The sequence below is a fragment of the Lytechinus variegatus genome, chromosome 4 (genome assembly GCF_018143015.1).
Source record: "Lytechinus variegatus isolate NC3 chromosome 4, Lvar_3.0, whole genome shotgun sequence".
In the NCBI taxonomy this organism is placed as follows: domain Eukaryota; kingdom Metazoa; phylum Echinodermata; class Echinoidea; order Temnopleuroida; family Toxopneustidae; genus Lytechinus; species Lytechinus variegatus.
Genome location: NC_054743.1, coordinates 20205025 through 20223614, shown reverse-complemented (window position 1 = coordinate 20223614; position 18590 = coordinate 20205025). Strand labels below are relative to the sequence as shown.

The 18590-nt window shown below is 36.8% G+C and overlaps 2 protein-coding genes across 2 annotated transcripts in view; one reads left to right on the top strand and one right to left on the bottom strand.

Annotated features, from left to right (window-relative positions):
- The window catches only part of LOC121413579 (general transcription factor IIE subunit 1-like), a 28497-nt gene extending 10316 nt beyond the window's left edge, over positions 1 to 18181 (bottom strand). The window contains exon 1 of the mRNA XM_041606446.1: positions 18125 to 18181. The gene's annotated coding sequence lies outside the window, so the exon portion shown is untranslated. The remainder of the gene's footprint in view (positions 1 to 18124) is intronic.
- On the top strand, positions 701 to 9595 carry LOC121413578. Its single transcript, XM_041606445.1, has 2 exons — positions 701 to 771; positions 4456 to 9595. Exon 2 carries the CDS (start codon positions 4631 to 4633, stop codon positions 8297 to 8299), a length of 3669 nt encoding a protein of 1222 aa, XP_041462379.1. The 5' UTR covers positions 701 to 771; positions 4456 to 4630; the 3' UTR covers positions 8300 to 9595.
- Positions 18182 to 18590: the final 409 nt, after the last annotated feature.

The window sequence follows — 18590 nt, the reverse complement described above, 5'->3', positions numbered from 1 at the left end:
ACATCACTATGTGTGGTTTATTTGCCTATATTCCTTGTATTGTATATTTTGTTGTGTATCATTTTGTACTTCTTGTTTTGAACAAAATGCCAGTGACGTTCTATAATAAATTCAATTCAATTCACCATCCTTGATATACATCCATACAGCTGCACCTCCTAGACGATCACTTCTTTTCGAATTAGTTTACAATTTATCATAATATAAAATGCATAAATTTCTTTTTTTTTCTCGTGATGTCTCGTGATGAATAATCTTTGTCTCTCAAGAGTAGGTGTGAAACAAAATTGATCTGAGAAGCAGATATAAAATACAAATATTTTCAATTTCTTGAGAAAATGATTTTTTTAAATTTCCTTTCAATACACGATATATTGGAAGCTGCTCCAACATGACGACACAAATAACAAAAAAGAAGAAACTCTAATAAAATTTAAAATCTTAGATTTTCCCTCAAACCTTACATTCAATTTTTTTTCCTGATATTTTTACAATTAACTTTTTGTCAGGGTGAACATTCCCCTTAAAAAAGTCATAACTTTGTCTTATTTCATATCAAATTTTTATGAATATTTAGTATTACGCTTGTTGGATTTTTCTCTTTTTATTCAAATCCACTTTTGGTTGGGGTTGACTTGACCTTTAACGAGATGAACAGAAGAGCGCCACCGTTTTATTTTGAAAAATGCTAAATTTAAACCACGCCGCGCCGTATTTATCACACATGATGAAGAGGTCAGTGATCACATCGCATGGCAAGTAAGCAAGGAGGTAAACATTGCGCCTGTTTGGTATTTTTTTTACAGTAATTCATATTGTCAAATATTTAAATTAATATTTTCATCAGAGTGTTTGTGTACACGTATGTGCAGAGTGATGTGAGGTCCTTTGTCGATTAACTGCATTTCTAAAAATAATTGTGGTGACGAAATCGAAGTTGGAAAAGTCCCAGGTAAGTGTGTAGACCCTCGCTTGGCACACGTGACGTGAATGCGTGATACGTCGTCTGTGAAATCGAAAGCAGACCGCCCCTGCTATTGACCACGAACGCAGAAAAGCGTAACAAGGTTTAATTGAGTCATATCATTCGAAAGCAAAAGACCAAGCGTTCTTCTTTTAAAACGACATGATCAGTTTTGTAGGATGAAATATGAAAACTAATTATTGTCTGCCCTTGCAAAGTTATTTTTGACGAATATGACGATTTCGAATGAAAAAACGCAATTACCCAATTGGTCAAGCTCCGACTCAGCGAGGCTGCGATTTTATGCACGAAACTCAGCCTCAGGAGGGAAACAATGTACAGCTACAGAATATTCTATGAAAACAAAGATATACAAATTTCGGGTGAAATCGGGAAATCCCCTTCATCATTTTTTAAAAGGCAAAAACTATCGTTTGAATTAAACCCAAACGTTCGATTGTGGTTGCATTATGATTCATTACTTCAGTCCCACGCGTGTAACTTCCTGTATCCATTTTCACTCGGGTGACCAGCTAAGACAGTGGGCCTTACATTGCCTACAATTAAAATGCCTGGCATGCATGCGAATCTCCTTTCCACATGGAGTATATTCTCTGTTTTTATTTGAGACTCTTGGATCCATGATACGTAGGCCTATTGTGTGCCCGGACAGCTACAGGTTATCCGGACAATACATTTGTAACAGCCATTTCGAAAAATAAACAGGCAAAGTTTCATCATTTTTGGGTAAAAAATGTTAGGCAATATACAGAGAGCAGAATAGAAGATGAATACAACTACTGAACATATTTTTAGTGTAATCCCCCCCCCAAAAAAAAAAGAAACTTCAAAATTTTACAGTGTCCGCCTGTCCGGACACCCGACCCCCCTACATTATATCATAACCAACAGGAAAATGACTTAAACCTATTGCAGTATTACATTGCCAAAGCAAGAAAAGTTTATGGCATCAAGTATATCAACATCCCAAACCCATTGCAGGTTTTTTTACCATATGTCAAAGGGAGGAAGAGAAGGATACAGGTTGAGAAGTTTTGATTAGATGAAACCATGCTGTATGGTGCAGCACATACATAAACTAATAAAAAAGGAAATATACATTTAGTCACCTTTTCAATCTTGGACATAAAAAATATAGAACATTTCAAAGTTAAAACTTCACACTTCTTTCCATGTAGAGCCTAAATACGTATACAGTTTCACAATATAAGAAAGCCCTTTAACGATGATCATAGAGCTATTAGCTCCATTAGCTCCATGATATGATGTTGATCCCATACTGTAGTGTTGATACAATATGTTACTTGATATTGAAAATTTGAAATATATGTTATTCATGCACAATTTTCACATAGGAAAGATTACTTAAATAAAAATATTAAGCACAATACATGAATACGTTTAGACATATATAGAGAACAGTAGTTTATGAAAATATCCTAATATAACGGTTCAATCTTCATGCTAAAAATACCAGAGTGCCCAAAAGCGTGAAGATTTTCTTCAAAAACAGATGGCTTTGTAGAAAATTAATAGATGTATGATTTGTTTTAATATAAATTCTATTCATCAAGTTCATAAAATACAATTATACAAACTAATATAAAGCAGTTATTTCTCTTTACAGCTAGACTGATTTTTTTCTAAAGATGATTTCTAGCTAGTTTTAGTGACTTTCCTCTAACACATTGATTGCATGTTAGTGATCAAACCTTCAATGACATAAACTTACCAAAGCTTGATAAACATTCATAATGATCAATGAAATTCAGAAACGGTAACTTTTGCTTACTTCTTCATTTGTGCATGGAGGTACATTATTGGCATAATTTCAAAATATTTTTACTTTAACATATAAGTGAGTTGCATGAAAAAAAGAGTTTCAAACTCTTATAGAGGTTCAAACAAAGCCTAGAATGTAAATATATTTTTTAATGATTGAGTTGTCATTCACTCTCTTTAAATCAATGACAAAAAATGTACTTCAAAGTCTATTTCATCTTAAACATATCAATAACATGAGAAAATGGGCATGGCATTAGCAGCACATGATGAACATCTGTATGACGGGGGTATTAAAACTTTAAAATGTAATAACTTGGTTATTTTGTTATAATTTGTTAATAAATTTATTTAGGAGAAAGTACACTATTATGAAGATCAGGAATTATTGTGAGGCAAATTTTTGGAATGAAAACTCATTTTATGTGTTGCCATGGTTACATGCATAAATATATGGCTGCATGCCATTTAAGTGGGGGATGACACAATAGTTCATCCCCCCCCCAGCAATAGGTCATTGACACCAATTAATATGTTCTTGACCTACAACGTGCCACATGATGACAGACTGAGCACTTGGAACCATGTGCCTGTCTTGCAGGCATGGTCGGTGGTTAAACACTTAATGATTTTTTATTTTAAACTTTGAAAATCCAAAGTCATGTCAAAGGACATTTTACACTGAATATGAAGCTCACAAGGATGCATATGGTGTCTTACTACATAATTAGACCACATCTCCTAAACCCATGCATTTTCTTGCTAAAGATTGCAGAAGAATTTTGAACAGAAGACTTTGCTGCGGTCAGACCGTACAATAAACCATGTTCAGAGAGCTCATTACCATCATCTTGAGATTGGTAATCAAACTGTCATAGAATTTTCACCATGTTGAATGTCAATTGTCAAATATGACTTTAATAATAGATGTATTGATTGGTGGTGATTACTGATTTTTTACCTGATTGCTAAGAAAGCATAAATGCTTGTGGGCAAGCAACCAGAGGACCGACGGCTTAAGGTCCCCTCCGTAGGACCTGGTACTGAGGATTCATGCCTTACCAAAGGGCACTAGAACACCAAGTGGGAATCGAACCCGGGTCACTGGAATACGAATCCCCCCGCTCTACCGACTGAGCTATTGCGCAGATTGTCAGGAAATGGATGTTCAGTCTGTGAGGTCTAGAACATTTTCTCCCCAAGCTCTTAGGTACATCCCTACCATGGTCGAGGCATTTGCTCAAAACAAATTCATAATCTAGAGGTTTGGCTGAACAGGAAAATAGGGGGTTTGATTTTTGGGAAGGGGGTTGAAGTTCTTTGTTCTATGATTAGAGGTTCTGGGAACTATTGACAATTAGGGTTTTATTGGCAAAATCAATGAATAAGGGTTCTTCAAAGGGTGGTCTAGACATCAAACATATGGGTCTTTACTGCATACATTAAAAAGATTTCTGCAATCACTACATAACATTCCATGCAAGGTGGCAGTCTGACTGCTGCCCATACACATGCTTGCACACACAAACACATTGCAGAGGACTTCAAAAGATACCATAAAAGACAACTCTTTTTTTCAACCAATCAGACGTAGAGGCAGTTCGTCAATCACAGCTAGCTATGAATAACAGACTCATTCTGCATTAACCCTAGTCTGAATTCATATTATTTTTTTGAAATCATAAAAGGTTTTGAGGAGCACAAGAACTATTAGGAATACATATACACCACAGTTCCATCAGGCTGACCACAAACCAGGAGCTGCATACATGTTTTTAAAAACATTAAAGTACAGGTTTGTCTGTGAATAACAGGTATTTATCCCATCTTTATATTTCTTATTAAGTAGCAATTAGTAGAAACATGACGAGTCAATCGGGTGAAGAGCCAAGCCGCGTAGGAAAGTTCTGCTCTGAATTGAATATAGATACAAAGGTTTTGGAGAAAGGGTTATCTGGCGGGGCTGAAGGGTGGGTTAAACTCAATCATTTGAGGTTAGTTCGTGGGGTAGTTGGTGAATTAGATAAATGGTGTAGAGACCATAAATACAGTGTCAATGTACTTCCCAATTTGATAGCAACCCTGTTTGATGTGGGTGATGTAGATACGGATAACAAGGCGGTGAAAGTTAGGGTCCAGAGAGCAGTTGATGCTGTTCGTAAAGCACAAAAAGCGAGGGGAAAGTCGAGGGATGAAAATCTTGAAGTCATTGAGAGAACACTGTTCACATTACCTCACACAAGCAGAGAACAGAGGCAAATAGTAGATGTAGCACTTCCTGCTGAGGCAGGAGAGGGGGATGTCCCACCCATACCTGATAGGGAGCTTGTGGAGATTCGTGCAGAGAGGGATAGATTAAGGGATAGTCTTGACAGTATTCGACTTGAGAAAGATAAGATATTTCAGGAATTGTGCAACTCTAAACAAAAATTAACTTCTGAAATTGCTAGGACACGAGTACTAAAAACCTGTCAGAAGAGAAATGCTAAGAAAATTAAAGATCTGGAGGAGAAAGTATATACTCTTGTAAGAGAGAAAATAAAGACTAAAAATAGAAGACGTCGAAATGCTAGGGCTAAGAAGAAACAAGCTGTGCTGAAACAAAGGGTGGTGGAACAAAGCGTGGTGGGACAAAACGTGGGGGGACAGTTAGAAGCTGAGCTGAAGACGTACAAAGCCAATTTGAAAGCTGCTCGAGAAGAGATAAAAGAAATGAAGAAAAATGAAGGGGAATTGGAAGCAAAATACAGGAATATAGTTAAGCTTAACAAAATTCTAGAACAGAAGAGAGCGACTGAGAAGAACAGGTTACTCAGTAAACACAGATACGCTAGGAAAGTAAGCCTTAAGAAGGTAAGAGATAAGATCGAAAAAGAGAGGGAGCAACAAAGGCTGGCATTGAAGAAGTCACGGGAGGAAACCAGGGGGCTCAAGAAACGAATTAGAGAGGAAAACTTGTTTACACTAGAAGAAGAGAATCCAAAGAAGAGATTAAAAGCAGGGAGGAAATATAACGCTAACATACGGAGTGTCTACCTTGATTTGCTAAATAACTATGGCGTTAGTTCCAGAAATTGTGAAGGGGTGGTCACAACAGTGCTTGAAAACTTGACATCTATGGAAATCCCAAATCTACCAAAGAAGTCCACAGCTCAAAATTTGCTATTGGAAGGGAGGAAAATGGCCCAAATTCAGGTAGCCGAAAGCTTAGCGCAGAATGATTTGACTTTGGGTAGTGATGCAACTTCCAAATTCGGCCATCACTACACCTCTTTTGATGTATATGAGGGTGAAGGGGGTTCTGGTTTGATAATGGGCATGCGCGAGACAGATGACGGTAAGGCTGACACCACAATGCAAACACTAAAGACAATTTTGCAAGATGTTGTGGGGCAGCAGGATGAAGAGGCGCAAAATCAAGCTGTAAATACTGTACTGGCCAACATTAAGAACACAATGAGTGACAGGCACATTGTTAACAAGAAATTCAATGAACTCTTGAAAGATTACAGGCAATCCATCCTCCCTAGCATAGTTCAGGGATGGAAGGGCATGAGTGTGGGTGAAAGGGATCAGTTTGCATCCATGAATAATTTCTTCTGTGGACTTCACTATCTCGTGGGATTAGCAGAGTATGCAGGGAAAACACTTGGTGCTTGGGAAGGGATGATTTTCAAGGACAAAGAGGTGGGTGCTGCAGCTGGTAGTGAAAGTGGGAACAGTACTGAAAGTGGTACAGAACGCCTCATTCGTACTGTATGCAAATCTGTGCAGGACCGTGCTTGCGAGAAGTCAGGAAAACCATTACAATTCAGGACATTTCTCAAATCAAAGGGCATTTCAACAGTACCTCTTGCCCCTTTCAAGGGGAATAGATTCAACATCCTCTTTCATAATGCCGCAGGTGTTGCTTACCTGCTACCAGAGTTGGTAGAATTCTTTGATAAACACAAAGATGATAATGAACTCATGAAAGGTGTTCATGCTGATCTTGGCATCAAACAATTCATTGCAGGCGCCCGTGCGCTTGGTTTGATTGACAAAGTGGTAACAGGCCCTTTGTGGCGAGCAATTAATGAGAAGGGGCATATAGCAGACATGAATGACCGATACAGAGTTATTCATCAGGGTTTTTCAAGGTGGTCAGATGATAGCAGCCAATTCATGAGGGGTCAGGATATCTTGTTTGATGACATTGATATCAAGAAAGATGAAATCTATCACTCACTGGTGCAAGTCAATCCAGAGTTAGATGAAATGACAAAGCAGATTCTAGAATTGGTTTTCTTGACTTTTTGCCAGGTCACGGAAAAGATGTTAGCGGATCACTTGCCATCCGGCTCACATACTGCAATGAATGAGAAAAAGAAGAAGGAAACAGCCAGTGTACCGAAGACTAATGTAGGTGTAGAACGAGACTTTGGAATGCTTGATAGATTAATGCGCTTAAAACCAGCTGCAAATACAATGGTGTATGAGGGGGTCATTATGAATGTTAGGAATAGAACTAGGGAATGGAGGAAGGGTCTCACCGAAATGAAAAGGGAGGAGTACATGGAGTATTCCCGAAAGAGCGTAAAGGCACAGAGGGAGGAATACGCGCGTAGAGTGAAGACCCTGTGGGCTAATAGGGAAGCTAAACGAAAAAGTAAGAAGCAAATAGCTCAAGAACGGGAGGATAGAAACAAGGTTAGGACTGAAAAAGTGTACGCTAATGTAAGGAGCAAATGCGGCGGAATCTGGCTATCAGAGACTGAATTAAATTCTCAGTTGAAGGGGGTGGATGACAAGCATGCCATTGAGATGCTTCAATCTCAGTTACAGGCTAGGAGACATGTCTTTGGAGAAAAGAATGTTGATGGTAATCTTAACATCTCTGCTAAGGGTAGAAAGAAGGGTTTGTCAGAACTAAAACAGTCCCTAAAAAGTATATTAAAGACAGCCAATGACAGGATTATTAATGTAGAAGAACAGGAAGAAATCGACTATACTAACGCTGTAGCACCCACTGAAAAGGTAGAAGAGTTCAGGGAAAAGACACGGGAGAAAATGGCAAAAGAAAAGGCTCGAGCAGTGAAAGGCAAGGACTTAGAATATGATAACTTAGTGGGGAAGATAGTTGAGCATCTAACAAGTAGTGAAGATGGCAGTGAGGAAGGGTGGTACCGGGCAATAGTCACTGGAAAATCCAAAAGAGGCCTAAGCCTTAGCTATGACATGAACCCACGGATGATCATTACCCATCCAAAGAGAGACATAGAACAAGATCTAGAGAACGGGGATCTCAAGATTGTAGATTTAAACATTGAGGATGTAGTAGGGATGGAAGTTATGCATCAATTCGAGGTCGGAGATGACAAGATGTGGTATAGAGGGTTCATATCATCTGTCACTGGCCCCAATGAATGCCTCATCGAGTACGACTATTTAGAAGATGAAAATGAAGAGGATAGTGACATAATAGATAGTACCTGGGTCGGGCCAGTTTTAGAACATTATCGTAATAATAACCTCAGGTTTGTTAGAGCATAGAAGGTGTAGGCCTAAAGCAAGCGTAGGGCTAGGATGGCAGTTAGTTTGAGAATGTGGGTGAAGTATGATAGTAATCTACTATGCTAGAAAAATTTGATAGAATCCCCTTCTACTCTTTTTTTATTACGCGTTGGTATCCTTTTTGTGTTAATTCGCTTTCTTTGATTTTCTTAATTTGATGATGAATACCGTCACAGGGCCAGATAGCCTATTGTAATTATATTTCACCTGAAAATTACTATATGATGGAACTTAGTGAATACTCAAATGGGTTTGTTTTGTAGGAACGCAACTTTACAATGAGAAGAAAAGTCAATTTCTGTGATAATACAATTGAAACAAACCTTGTGATACATTGTCCCATATTTAATAAGTAAATTGTGTCTATCACAAGATCCTATGTAGTGCCTCCAGCATCCTCTTGAAATTCATTTTCATCCCGCATCACTGATTGCTGCCTTGCTCCCTCTCGAGTGTGGATGCTCTTCCTCTCTGTCATGTTAGTGGATTTTTACCCTCAATAAATACAATGGTGATTATGACTTATTAAAAAATATCTAGTTACAACCACATACTGGGTTACTTGAACACCCACAATTTACAAATGACTCAAGAATTAGCGAATAGCCATCAAATAAAGTTTAGATAAACTTTATTTCAAATAAAAATGAAAGAATACATATCAAAATTAGAGAATGGCCTTTACAAAACAGAGCCCTGTTGGGTACATCAGTGTACATCAATAGAATTTCACATTATTAATGATAAATTACAACACAAGTTCTCTCTCTCTCTTGAGCAAAAAGTTAGACATTTGTCTTTAAATTGGAAGTACAAAATTGATATTATATGTTGCGGGTGTTCTTTATCTAAGGAAATTGTTGAATCTTGCTGCAATGTAATCTAAATGTCTCTTAAAAACAGTCACTAGTAGTATCTTAGAAGAAAGTTTCGAGAATCTTGAAGGACTAGCTCTTGAGAACGACTGCAGATATTAACCGTACAGTTCTTCTCCGTAGAAATAATGCTTCGATGAACTGAAGACATCTATTCAATGCAATGCATTAAGTGTATGTGCGCTCCATGCATGATGAGCGACAGCAAGGTAACAATGTCACAATTGCTTATGAAGGGTAACTTTGCTAAGTTTGTAAATAAAGTGAAATCAGAAGTAGTGATAAGCAAACAGACCTATAAACTGTTCCAAATAGCCTTGAATTACACATTGTACAGCCTTAGGTAATAATATTAATATTGAATGGCTCTTTCTTCAGGTAACATCAAATATATTGCCCCCGTCTAAAGACTCTGGCCAATATGATTCTGTTGCGGGCAACATATTTGATGTTCCCCTCAAGGCCAGTCAATTTTATGCAAATATTGTATATTGTTAAGTAGTTCACTTCTTAAAGTTGACAATGAACATGTATTTTGTATTACATGATCAAGTTATATGAAAAAGAAAAAAAAGTATAGACGATTTTATGTAGTTACCATTTAATATGCACATTATTTCTTGTAAATGCTTGATTCAGAACTCTCCATTAACTGTCAATATGTCGGTAAGGGAGAGGGGATCCACTCAGTCAAGTCTTATCACTCATTAGCGTGTAGATGCTTTAAACATTAAAATGAGCACTGCCTACTGTGTTTTATGAATGGGGTCATTTCAATCGAGAAAGATAATGTAAATATTGATGTAAATATGCTAGAGGTTAGTGTGGAGATTTGAATCAAGCGACCAAATCAAATTCAATAAATTTCACTATTTAAAGTTACAAAATAGCCATGTTTTAACTGGCAACCAAACCACTGATATAATGGTGGGTCGAAGCCCAAGACAGCCATTACATTTTTAGGATTATTATTATTTATCTTTTTTACCGGGACCTAATTCCTCGCCCGGCCCTACGGGGCGAAAGGAGGGCTTGGGCAGAGCCTTTGGGGGCAGTTCCTGAAGTGCGCTCAACCAAGATTTTCTCTTCTCACTTATCACACCCCTTCTCTCTCATTCCATTCTCCAACATCCACTCTATCTCACTCTTCTAATCAATCTCTTCAGGGGCCCGTTTCAGAAAGAGTTGCAATCAATCGCAACTCTAAAAATGCGATTGATTGCAACTCTAAAAATCATGCGCAACTTGATTTTCAACAAATCAACAGCGCGCATTTGGGACTCATGATTGATTTTTTGACTTGCGTTTAAACGCAACTCTTTGTGCAACGGACCCCTGATCTTGCACTCCCCAACCCTTTTCCATTCTTTGTTACCCTCCTCAATTCTCTTTTTTAGTTTTTTTTTACCCATTTTATAGCAAGATGCAAATATGCACAAATGAAAATTTGGGCTATGGATCTTAAGTAGTCATTTTATTTAGAACTTGTTGTTTGATTTATTTCTTTATTGATTTCATTCAATTCCCTTGAGTATATATAGGTGAACTAATTTCAAAATGAATGTCAATTTGCAATCTAATAACATTTGTTTTGAATCATATCTGTACAGGATTTTTCAAGGCCACAGCACACCTTACAACCCGACTGGTCTCCTACTGGCTTGCGACTGAGGGGAGATGTGACGTCACAGCTCTTGTCAGCTTGAGAGTTGCAGACCGGTCAGAGACAAGTCGCAAGGAAAATCATAAGGATTTGACATGTCAAATCCTTATGACTTGATCGCAAGTTCAATCCAACTTCCAGACAGCAGGTGCACGAAGCAAAAAGCGCAAGCATGAGTCGCAGACAGCATGGTAGTCGGATCGCAAGGTGTGCGGTGTCGAGGCTTATGACTACCTTGTGATTCATCTCTACTCACTCAGTTACAAGCCAGTCATAGAGTAGGGTCATAAGGTGTGCGGTGGCCTTTAACTGCACACAGTCAAAATTTATTCCACTGCCACATCTGAAATATACACAACAAAAAAAGTAAGTCCCCCCTAAATCAAATTGCTGTAACTTTTGAACAGAATTATTTTGAGATATGATATTTCGTAGGTAGTTTTCTACACCCATTAAGCAACTCCTGGGAAAATATCAGATTGATCAGTTGAGTCATGCATGAATAATTAAAGATTGAATTAAAAATGACCATTTTTTAAAGTCACAAGAGTCGTTTTTTTTCAGATTGTGCAAATACAAACTTGGGCAAAAGTTGTTTTTAGGGGCCAAACTTTCTTCCCATTTGCATAATTTTCTAATATTGTGTGCTCACTGATGCATTAAACATCAGGATTTTCATAAAAATCAAATCAAATGAACCATGCAAGGAGGTGTGTGACAGATATCCATAGTTACAAATTGCATTTTTTCCAATAACGTAAAGAAGAGCTAATCACATTCCACATGTTCATTCAAGCGTGAATGTTCAATTAAACGCCTTTGAATCATTGAAGAATGTTAATTGCTCATGAACATAATGAAAAAAATTGATAAAAGATCAGTTTCAGTTACCAAAATGACATAATACTTGCCTATATTTGAAAATCGTATTTTCCGTTTTCAATAAATGTTCATTGAACCGTGAAATGATGAATATTGTTGAAGATACTCTTCCCAAAAATAATTGTCATCATATTCGATCATTTTTATTGATAAAATGTGTAAAAAATCCAATTATAGCAAATTAGGACTTGTGTTTATTTTAGAAAGTACCTTTTACAAGCCTTCTGATTATTTTTCATGAGAATGTGGAATCAGTTCCTATAAAATGGAATCAAAGTCATGATATTTGGCTTGTGACTTTTGAAAAGTGACATTTTTGCCTTTCGACGGTGCTCACTGAAGCATAACGTAAAATACGTCCATATCATTTACTCAGAGGGTAGCATATAAAATTACCTACACGCTGATGTAAAAATATATCAAAAACTTGCATGGGTTCGGAAATTATTGATGTTTGTTCAAGGGGGGGAGCTTACTTTTTTTGCTGTGTATATATTTTATACTCTATTCTGAATTTCTGATAATGTGAAAACCATCAAATTGAGCTAATCGTATTAAGTCATTTAAGAAAATAATTTCTTTAAATTCGAATTCACTGAAAATAATAGGCCTTTCATTCAACAAGATCTGTGAGTTTGAAGTTAAAGGTCAGGTCCACCCAGAATAAAAATGATTTGAATAGAGAACAAGTGGAGCATCTCTGGCAGTCTTGCCTGCATTACACAATTCAATATGTAGCAGAAGTGCTGACTTTGAAAATGACTATAAAATATTTTCATTTCATTTTACCGCGTTTATTAAATAATTTCCAATGCTGATTTGCACGCTACTGTCACAGTACGCTATTTTATTCATGACTCCACTGTTTTGAATTAACGCGTCCACTCTTCAAACAGTGGACTCAGAAATAAAATAGCGTATCTAACCATGGTATCAGACGTCAATTTGGCGCGCTGTGAAAAAGGCGTGCACCAGCATTGGACATTTTTTTTCTAAACGCAACTGATACGCGCTATTAAATAAATTAAGCGTTATTTATACAGGAAATCTGCATAAACTATTGATTTAACCATGGGTTTTCAAAACCACCTATTTAGGCCTATGAACATGGGGGGGGGGGTCCTGTCCTCCCCATAAATTTGAGGTGGGGGAGACGGCCCCCTAAATTTTTTATTAATAACCTTTGGGTTTCATTTTTGCTTGTCAATTTTGTTTCCCACGTCCCCTAAAAGTTTTGTGTTCCCCCCCTTAAATTTTGGTTGATAACCCTTTTTTATTTTGCTTGTCAAATTTTTCACCTGTGTCCATGCCAAAATTTCAAGTGGAACCCCCCTAAATTCTTTGGCTTCCGCCGCCAATGCCTATGATCATTAACCATTTAAGGCCCTTTTTTCCCCTTATCTATATATTTGTTTGGTTAATTTTTACCTATTCTTTTTTTTTCACTTTTTAATAGTATAATGAAATTATTTGCCAATTATTACTAGAATAAAGGTTATGGTAACTTGTGATTTATTTCAACTCTATCAAGGGTGATCATGACATACATTTTAAATTTCTAATTTGCTAAATTCAACTGTATGATAAATGTATGTTTCATTGGAATTCAAAATATTTTAATTGAATTGTTGAACTGAATTATATCAAAACTTTGACATTATATAATCTCCAAACCTTGATCAATCAAGTAGAGTTATGAAAGCAATAGTACAAACCATGATTTCTCAGTTTTCTTCCTTGAATTTATCTGTCCAAATTGTTATGTGATCCTGATGCATGTGGGCAAAGGGTTACACTTCGTAATTCTGAAGGTTCACAATTCTGAAACACGTAAATTGCCTATACCTCGATGTTCGTTATTCCCAAAACGTAAAAGGGTTCGTAAGTCTGAAAATTTGTGGCGTTATTCCGAAGGTTCTTTATTCCGAAAGTTCGATAATCCGAAAACGAAATAAGGTATGATGTTCCAAAGATTCGTTAATCCCAAAACGGAATAAGGTTCGTTAGTCCGAAAAAGAAATAAGGTTAGTCAATCATTTAGTTTTCGGACTAACGAACCTTCGGAATTACGAACCTCATTTCTTTTTCGGATTAACGAACCTTCGGAATTACGAACCTAACTTCGTTTTCGGACTAACGAACCCTCGGAATATCCGAACCTTCGGAATAACGAAGCTTCGGAATTACGAATGTATGCGTGGGCAAAGTCTTGTTCTGTTTGCGACCAATGAACGTAAAGGGCATTAACACGTTATAGCATAAATGTTACCAAATAAACAGAACAAAATGGCACACAATGGGATTATTTCAAGCAAGAAAATTGAGAAATCCTGCTTCATGCTATTATTTTCCTAACTCTACTTGGTCAATCAAGATTTGAAAACTATAGTAACATGTCAAAGTTTTGAGATCTAGATAAGAAAAAAATAGGCCTAAAGTGGTTGATAATTCATTATCTTTTGGTGACACTGTACTTCTTATGTATTTCGCCTGTCCCAGACACCAAAACAATCATATTATATATTTTTTGGCCGGTATTAAAGTTTGGTGGCCCCAAAAAGTAAAGAAAAGCATTAACAAGTGGAGCGCCTCTGGCAGTCTCGCCTGCATTATGCCATTCAATATAGGAGCAGTGCTGACTTTGAAAAACAACTATAAAATAGATATTTAATTTTTAAAAAAATTCATACGGCAATAAAATACTAAATTCAAAGACCCTAAATGACCTTGGTCATGTGACCTGAATCTCATGTAGGATGTTCAATGATACTTGATTACTCTTATGTCTAAGTTTCATGAACTAGAGCTATAAACTTTCAAAGTTATGATAGCAATTCAGCAAATACATCCAACATGGCCAGAGTTCATTACCCTAATGACCTTTGACCTTGGTCCCGTGACCTGAAACGCACAGGATGTTTGCTGATACTTGATTGCTCTCATATCCAAGTTTCATTAACTAGATCCATAAACATTCAAACTTATGATGGCAATTCAACAAATTCACCCAACATGACCAAAGTTCATCGACCTTGAATGACCTTCAACCTTCACCTTAGTCATGTGGCCTGAAACTTGCACAGGAAGTTCAGTGATACTTGATTGCTCTTATGTACAAGTTTCATGAACTAGATCCATAATCTTTTAGTTATGATGGCAATTCAACAAATACCCCAACTTGGCCAAAGTTCATTGACCCAAGATGACCTTTGACCTTGGTCATGCAACTTGAAACTCGTACAGGATGTTCAGTGTTATATGATTACCCTTAATTCCAAATTTCATGAGCTAGATCCATATACTTTCACACTTATGACAATTCAAAAACTTAACCTTGGTTAAGATTTTGATGTTGACTTTCACAACATGGTCTAAGTTCATTGATAATAAATGACCTTTGACATTAGTTACATGACCTGAAACTCCAGCAAGATGTTCAGTACTACTTAATTACCCTTATGTTCAATTTTCTTAAGTACAGACATATACTTCCAACGTTATGACATTTCAAAGACTTAAACCTTGGTTAAGATTTCAAATTTTCAATGTTGACGATGTCCACCGCCCCCCCCCCCATTGTGCCTTTAGTCTCACTCTTCTAAGCAGGCGAGGCCCCCAAAATATGAATAAAAATAAATTAAACTTCTTAAGTATTGACTCTGCAGCCACAACCACTAAGTTTCAGTTTGTACATCTTGTGTAGAGCTCGTTGTTGTTATTGTGCAAATTGATATATTTAAGTATTGCACTACACCATTGTAAATATGAAATGATTGAAAGAGAAAAATAAATGAATTGCATTGTTCCCATATGTAGACTTTTTTCTTTGATCTTCATACAGACAAACACACAGATCTAATGGTAAAGTATTTAAAAGTAAACTATGATATGCTCATTACAGAAAATTAACAAAAATAAAACAAAAGAATATTAAAGAAAAATAAAACACAGAAAAACAAGAGGAACGCCTCTGGCAGTCTCGCCTGCATTACACGATTCGATAGTACACTGGCCAATAAGTATCATAAATCTCACCTCAATGCTAAATCCTGCTTCAACTGGTTTAGCATGGGATATTTTAGCATCAAGGTGAGATTCATATTTATTGGTCGATGCAAGTACTTTTTATCTAGCACTGCTCATGATGTTGTCGCCCTCTAAATGCGTCTTGTAGCTACATAACAACGATAACAAAGACAGCAAGATGGCAACAATGTAGACATTTCGATTGTCTGCGACTGCAACGTATTCCTAGTTCACCGGAAGTGGTGACACCGCTCGTTCAGTATCACGTTCGTACATTGATGAAAACAGTTTCGATTTAAGTCGACGTACCCGTACCACGCCACAACATATACCAGCGTGATAGCGAGCGGGCCGTGGGCCGATGCTTGGCCGGAGAATCAGGCGTAGCATCACGCTACGAACCAGTGGGGCGACTGTGGGTGCAACATTTGCACTCTTGCGCAAAAAGCCGAAAAACACGGTTGTTTGGAAATAAAACATCAATTACCTATCGGATATATGTAGTGTCTGAAAACAGGACACACTAAATGTAATGGAAAAGCTGGTAACAAGCAGTAATTTGCAGTTTACCAGCCCTGCTGAATCAACGAAACTCGAGTGTTGATGCGGCTTCATTCATTTTTGCCAAGCTGGGATGACGTCATCATGTACGAACTAGCGCTCGTTCGAGCACTATGACACCGAACGTCAAAACCCTCAAATACGAGTCACGGATTTGGTCAGTGGACGAGAAGGCTCGTCACAGATTACTTCGCGCATGCGCAGTGCTCCCAAAATTCCTTAATCTCGTACGTCCACATGGCACGTCACAGAAAACGAAAGGTCTCAAATAACATCTGTAAGTGCTCATGGATCTTCTCATATGATTTTTTCTTAAAGGTCAAGTCCACCCCAAAAAAATGTTAATTTGAATGAATAGAGAAAAATCAAACAAGCATTATGCTAAAAATTTCATCAAAATCGGATGTAAAATAAGAAAGTTATGACATTTTAAAGTTTCACTTATTTTTCACAAAACAGTGATATGCAAAACTCAGTGACATGCAAATGAGACATTCGATGATGTCCCTCACTATTTCTTTTGTTTTTTATTGTTTGAATTATACAATATTTCATTTTTTACTAATTTGACAATAAGGACCCTACTTGATTGAACCATATAGTATTAAAAAGTGGTAATTACACATGTTCAGAGAGGAATTAATCGTTGTTTCAAACGGAGAAAATTTGAATATTACATATTTCACATAATAAAATACAAAAGAAATAGTGAGTGATGTCATTAGTCTCCTCATTTGCATACGGAAAAGGATGTGAATATACCTGTTTTGTGAAATTAAGCCTAATTTTAAAATGTCAAAACTTTCTTATTTTTCATCTGATTTTGATGAAATTTTCAGCGTTGTGCTTGGTGGATTTTTCTCTTTTTATTCAAATCAAGTTTTTGTTGGGGTGGACTTGTCCTTTAATTTTAATGGAATTTTCCTGGAAAAAGCTCATTATTTCCAAAGGGGGGAATTAAGTTGTAGCCCATTAACAGTTAACTTAGGGCTAGAAAAATCTTAAAGAGAAGTTGGGATTTTGGGGATGTTTAATCGTGTGTGTATCTGAATGGGGCACAGTCCCTGATACCGTAGAGATTAAGCACATCAGTGGAAAGACTTTAATCTTTTAAGTTAGGAGCCTCCTGGCTATAAAATCTGACGTGACCCTCATCAACAAATTTTTTTAATATTTTGCACACAAAGCTAAATTATAGAATTAGAAGTGGAAAAGGGACCTTAGATCGTTCGGTAAGTTTCATACAATTATTTCAACTTATTTGAAAAGTTGTCAGTGGATCTAGTCATAGATTCCAATGGTATGCAATTACATTCCAAATCTGACCAATGTGACAACTGATTTGTCATTCTGTCAATAACATCATGATCAATGTCAATGATGTTTTGCCTTTTTTATGCCTGAGCTGTGATGACATGCGCATCACGTAAATAATGTTCCCATGGCCATGCTACGCGACCACACCTCATGAAAATCATTGCAAGGAATATCGACATGAAGACTAAATTGACACAAAAAAAGGACGCAACAAGTGCGACGACTAGACCCGTACCAGTTGAGTCGAGTTGCGTTCGCGTTCCGGCCGAGTTGTCCCTTATCCGCACAATGCAACTCACACAATTTACAACGTATGGGACCAAAGAGAACATTAAAACTAAAGAGCTAGATCTATGCCAATTAATGTTTAAAAATCAGGATTACATCATAGTGAGTAGGCCAAACTCACCAACTAATAAATCATTTTAGACACTCCCTTTTAATGTAAAATACAAAATATTCACACTGACGTGAACATACCTGAATGTATTTATATTTCTTTTGACTCCAATTCTCAGACGTCCGAAGTCCGAAATTTGTCGCAGTGATACGTCTGTGCTAAATTCGGTCGGTACGGTTATTAGTGCAGGTGTCGTCAGTTTCGTGTGTCCTGCCTGTTGCATGAAATGCTAAATTTATGGATGCTGGAATAATTTGTGGTGAGTTTTTAATTTAGTAGACCTAGAAGTTTGTTGAGCAATAAATTACTAAAATAATAACAAATAAATCAATAACAATAAATTAACAATTAGGGCCTAATTTTAAATTAATAACAATAAATTAACTATAATCGAAGGATTATAGCTAATTAATAATAAGGCATAAGGATTAAACCTTGAGGATTAATAAGGATTAATTTTATTAAGGATTTTAGTTAATTAACTATAAATTAACTATTAATCCACAATACAGTACGACAATACACCACATGTGGTATGTACTTAGG